This window comes from Fukomys damarensis, unplaced genomic scaffold, assembly GCF_012274545.1.
Source record: "Fukomys damarensis isolate Sample0158 unplaced genomic scaffold, DMR_v1.0_HiC HiC_scaffold_35, whole genome shotgun sequence".
NCBI lineage: Eukaryota > Metazoa > Chordata > Mammalia > Rodentia > Bathyergidae > Fukomys > Fukomys damarensis.
Genome location: NW_022900947.1, coordinates 2,599,352 through 2,604,824, shown reverse-complemented (window position 1 = coordinate 2,604,824; position 5,473 = coordinate 2,599,352). Strand labels below are relative to the sequence as shown.

Genomic DNA, 5,473 nt, shown 5'->3' with positions numbered 1-5,473 from the left:
AGGAAGGAAGACCCTCTCTTCCCCAGAAGTGTGGGCAGGGTGAGAGTGATTTGTGCATACTGTGCCTAGGGCACATACATCGACACATGCCCCATGTGTGCAGGAGTCAAGGGAACAGAGTAGAGCTGAGCTGGAGGGCTGGCAGCTGGCTGTGACTTCCCCAGGCCCCAGGCCACGTGGGAACTGGGTGTCCCGGGTCCCGAGGAGCCCAGCCAGCAGGCAGGGGGCAGGCGGGAGGGGCCTGGCGCCAGCCCAGCAGGGAGCTAATGATCAACCTGCCTGCAGAGCAGAGCCACTCTTGCCTCCCTCAGAGGAAGTGGGGCAGGAAGCAGGGCGTGTGGTGCAGCCAGCCCGGCTGTGGGCGGCCCCTGCTGGCCCAGGCCAGCTGGAGACAGCCCCAGGGACCAGCCTGCCTGCCTCACACGAGCCGGGAGTGGCCAGCAGGCCTGGGAGCCGCCTGGGGAGCAGAGTGCAGGTACAGGGCTCAGCTCGAGAAGGCCTGGTGGGAGGGCCGTGGACTGCCCGGCAGGCCATGTGGATGGAGCTGGTTCTGACATGGTAGAGGTGAGAACAGCTCCAACCTTTGCTTTGGGGAGACTTTTCGGACTGATTAGGGTCAGGCAGAGCAGAAATCTGAGCAGGGAGCTGTCAGCTGCCCTGTAGCAAGTGACCCCAGGGTCTGAGCTACCCCATGGGCCCCCCGCTAGTCATGGTGATCATGACTGGGCCACACTGAGGTTACCCTGGGTTCCTGGGGGTTTTGAGACAGGGTCCCACTATGCAGTTCAGGCTGGCCTCAAACTCAAGGCAATCCTCCCTCCTCAGACTCCCAGGGGCTAGGATTACAGGCGTGTACCATGACACCCGGATACCCTTGGTCTCTTTTGTATTAATTTGTCAGAAAGCTGCTGAGGGGACCTGGGCCTGGCCTCCTAGTCCCAGGCCTCCCTGGATGTGTGGCCCTGCTGCGTGCCCACCTGCCGGGCTCAGAGGAGACAGCAGCAGAGCTGTGCTGGGGCGGGGACAGCGGCGGCTGCAGCGCTGGTCACTTTGTCCCCCGCCGAGTGCCCTGTCGTGGTGCAGTCACTGTGTGGGGGTCCTGGCTGCCGTCAGGAACCAACAAAGGCCAGCGGCTCATGGGGGTATGGCGCCCTCTGCCTCTGCCCACCCCGGGGCCCTGGGCTCCTCAGCTTGGCTGTGTCCCCGACCCCTGCCGGGGTGGCCACATGGCCTCCTCACGCTGCCTCTGTCTCCCCACAGGAGGACACCAGGCTAGGGTGGGGGCACCTTGTCTGGCGAGGCCTCCTCGTGACTGAAGCTGACTTCTTCTGCAAAATGTTATTCCTGGTCAGTTCCCGTTCTGAGGTCCCTTCCCACCGAGATTAACCCCAGGACTCCATGTTCTTGCTGCAAACTCGGGTGGGTGAGCCCAGCTTGGTGCCACACACTTGCAGTTCGGGCACTCAGGAGGCTGAGGCAGGAGGATTGCTGCGAGTTCAGGGCCAACCTGTGTTCCATAGTAAGACCCTGCCTCAAAAAATAAAAAACAGAAACAGAAACAAAAAGAGAAGCAGAACTCCCGTTGGGCATAGACTAGGCCTGGAGCCTGAGGCTGTCTTGGGCTTGTCTCCCCTCAGGGGGCCAGGAGGAGAGAGTGAAATGCAGCACACTGACCTGGGGGTGCTGGTTGCCCCGGGGCTGCTGAGTCCGCAGTCAGAGTGGTGCCAGGCCTGGAGACGGGAGGCGAAAGCGGGAGGTGGGAGGCAGAGGCAGGAGGCTGTCCGTTAGGCGGCAGGCCAGGCCCACTTCCTCGCCTGTGAGTGGAGCATGTGTGTGGTCGCAGTGCTGTGTTCCCGGGAGAGGTGGGGAACCCCCAGGCTGGGACCTTCCTCTCTCTCAGGAAGCCCTTGAGTGCTGGTTCTGTCCCGAACCCTTCTGGAACCACCAGGCCCTGCCCAGGTAGGGTGGGAGGGTGATGGCCACGCTGGACACTGGCCAGCTGCTCCACCCAAAGAGGGGACATTGGCCTGGCTCCTGAAGGATGATGGGGGCAGGACTGGGGGACCCCGCAGGTCAGAAGGTAGGAGCACCTACTCTGTAGACACGCCCCTCCCTGTGCACCAGACACATGGGCAGCCAGGTGAGGGCTTCTGGTTCTCGTGGACAGGCCGGCGGAGGGCAGTGAGACCGCTGGCTGGGAGTGAGGAGGAAGGGCAAAGTCCGGACTCGGCTGGACTCGGGGCTGGGGATGTACTGGTGTGGGCGCCGTGACCGAGCTTCCTAGCATGGACCTGTGGGGACGGCCTCCCGGGACCAGGGGACGGGGACAGGCGTCCTGGCACCAACCTGCTGCCTGTGCCTCGGGTCCACAGTTCTGTTTCATCTTCCTTCCTTTCCTGCCTGTGGCTACCCTGAGAAGAAGGGCCAGCTGTGTGCGGTGCAGGGTCCCCATGGGATATCAGGGGTGGTCACAGCACTTCACATGGGGAGGGCAGAGGGGGTCAGTTTTGCAACCCTGGGCTGAGCCTGTGAAAAGGTCCTGTGGTATCTGGCAGCACAGGACACAGCAAAGAGGTTGGCAGAGCGGTAGGGTGGGTCATGTACCCCACACCCTTGTGCCTTGTCACCTGCTGCATGTGAGGGCCACCAGCGTGGCTTCTCTCCTCTTGACCCCAACTAGCAGGGACACTGTCTCCTGTCCCTGGAGTGGCATCTCTGCTGCACACTGCTTTCCTCTACCCACAGCAGGCCGGCCAGGCACGCTGGGCCCGTGGCTCTGAGGCTGCGCTGGACACTAGGGCCCCCTGGAGCTGAGCCCAGAGGAGCCCGCTACAATGGGCGGCCGGACTGGGGCAGCCTCGGGGAGCTGCTGCGGCGGTGACCCTGTGCAGAGTTCAGCCACGGGCACAGCAGGGGAAAGTGAGGCATGGGCAGAGCGGGTAAGCGTGCTCATCTGCCCTGCCCTCTGCCTTGCCCTGGACAGCTGGCTGCATGTGCACCCCACGCTTCTCCTTTCCCTTGGGTGGGGGACAGCCGCGCCCCGTGAGTCACCCACCTGGCAAGGCCAGCTTGGGTTTTTCTGGCCGTGTTGGTGTCGGGAGTCAGCATAGAGCTGGAGGGGCTGCGCCTGGGGAGCCGAGCTCTGGTCCTGAGTGTCAGGTGTGCTCGGTGGAGCCGCAGTTTCCCTGCCTGTGTCCTTAGACACTGCGATAGCAGAGGGAAGAGGGGACAGGGCCCCCCAACCTGCTCCTTCCTGGGCTCCCCCCCAGGGTCTCCTGTGTCCTCCCCTGCTTAGCTGCGTGTTGTCCAGTCCTGGTCCTCACGGCCCCGCCCATGGGGTCTCAGTGACTGTTTGAGGACCAACATACGGGGGGCACTTTGGGAGCAGAGACCAAAGCCGCCTGGCCCAGACCCTGGCCCTGGGGACGCCGGGCCCCTGGTGCTTACTCCTCCTGCAAACAGGGAGGGACGAAGTGGCCTCTTGTGCCCAGTGCTCACTCACAAGCAGAGTGATCTGGCCCGGAGGGTAGAGGGCAGTGGACCGTGCCCGGGGCCTGCAGGGCCACCGCGGACCCTGCTTCCTCCAGAGCAGACAGGCGCGGGACGTGTGGCCAGACCAGCCTGGGCAGAGAGGTCGGGTCTCAGCAGATGGCCCCAGTCCAGGTGTTGGGGGGCCCCAAGGTTGGTCTGTGCTCCTGTGGAGGCTGGCGCTACTCTTCCTGTCAGGCGCTGACTGTGCTGTGGCCTCAGACCTTCAAGCTGGTCTCCAGGATATGGAGGTCACTATTTTGTGGCTCACACAGCCCTGGATTTGGGCTTGGACGCAACTACCCTGTCTTCCTGTGCACCCTTACTCTCTGGAAGCCCTGACGGCCCAGGTTCACCCCCCCACCCCCAACTCAGCTCCATCTGAGCAGACAGACTTCTGATCTGAGGGTAGACCTTGGTCCCTGTGCCACCTGCTCACGTCACAGCTTAGTGGGGAGGAGCAGGCCCGAAGCCCGGGACCCCAGGAACCAACCTCTGTGGAGCTGAGCAGCCAGAGGGCTCTGCATCACTGCCATGACGTGTGCCGGTGGCAAAGGGGACCCCTCCCGACCCCACACTCTGGCCTCACTGATCCTCCCAGCCTGGGAGCCCACACTGCAGGGCTGAGAGGACCCCAGGATACTGAGCCGTCCGCCCCCAGGAGCCCAGTGACACCCCCACCCCCACTGGTCAGCAGACTCAGGGACCCAGAGACCTTACACTGAGGTCCCAGCACCCGGCTCTGTCCCCCACTGGGCACAGGACTCTGCAGATGGGCTGAGTCCGGGGTACCAAGGCAGGGCTCTGCGGGCAGGGAGCGAGGAAGCCAGCAAGGTGGGGGCACCGGCCTCCCTGTTGGGTGGCGGCCAAGCGCCTGTGGAGGTGCCGGCTTTCGTGACAGGAACCTGCTGTCTTGCAGATGTGGCTCCTCCTCCCGGCGTAGCAGGGCCGGCCAAGACCCCTCCTGGACAGATGGCGGAGTGTCCCACAGGTGAGCGTGCAGTCACCCCCGTCTCGGTGCCAAACGCCCGAGGCTCAGCTCACGGAGAGATTTGTTGGGGTCCCGGCTCCCCATGGCAGCCGGAGGTCTGTTGGCCCTGGTGCTCTGGGCACGGTGCTGGGAGGCTGGGCTGAGCCACACCACTCGCCGTGTAGGAGAGAGGAGGAGCCTGGGCCCCCTGTACCCCATGTGCACATCCCATGACCCCAGATCGTAAAGGTTTCAGCCAGAGCCACAGGCTGGGGACAGGCCCTTAGCCTGGGGGACAGTGGAGGTCCAGGCCGTGGTGGGCTTGGGGCACCCTGAGCACCAGGTGCCCGCTGCATGCGATGGCGTAGAAGGGCTGTGTCCACCCTGCAGGAAGTGCCCCTGGGCAGTGCTGGTCCGGAAGCCGGGGCCGGGGCAGAGGCACGGTGATGGCGCCAGAGGAGAGACTGCAGAGCCTGTGGCCTGGCCAGGCGGGGTGGAGCCGGGAGCCAGGGGCTGGGCCTGTTGGCCTCGCGGTGAGGAGAGGAGAAACAGGGCTCCTGGTGCCTGCGAGGTGTCTGCAGAGGCTGCAGTTCGGCAGCAAGGGCTGCTGGGGCTGCCTGCTGTGGGAAGGGACCTGCGTCCCCTTCTCCCATCCCCTCGGGGCCGGGAGACTGTGGCTGCCACAGTCTCCCCGGTGCTGTGGACCTGGCTGGGATTCCAACCCTGGCCGCGGGGCCCCTGCGAGCCCAGCCCAGGCCTGTGGCAGTGCTTTGTGGCCGGCACCTGGGGAGGGGACCCACCCTGCCCTGGCCAGGCTGATGTCCAGTTTCCCCCCTGCAGACCTGACCTTGCAGCTGCAGGCCGTGTGCAGGAAGAGTGGGCAGCTGGACCCCAGCCTGCAGCGGGCTCTGCGTGGCCGTCTGCGCCTGCTGGAGAACGACAGCCGCGAGGTGGCCTGCGTGCTCGGGGTGAGCC

General features: G+C 64.8%; 1 protein-coding gene across 1 annotated transcript in view; it reads left to right on the top strand.

The window, feature by feature from the left end:
* The first annotated feature begins 403 nt into the window (after positions 1-403).
* Sh3tc1 (SH3 domain and tetratricopeptide repeats 1) overlaps positions 404-5,473 on the top strand; it is a 26,634-nt gene continuing 21,564 nt past the window's right edge. The window contains exons 1-4 of the mRNA XM_033758785.1: positions 404-564; positions 2,746-2,939; positions 4,448-4,519; positions 5,339-5,466. Of these exons, the coding sequence (XP_033614676.1) occupies positions 2,927-2,939; positions 4,448-4,519; positions 5,339-5,466 (213 nt within the window). The 5' untranslated portion in view covers positions 404-564; positions 2,746-2,926. The remainder of the gene's footprint in view (positions 565-2,745; positions 2,940-4,447; positions 4,520-5,338; positions 5,467-5,473) is intronic.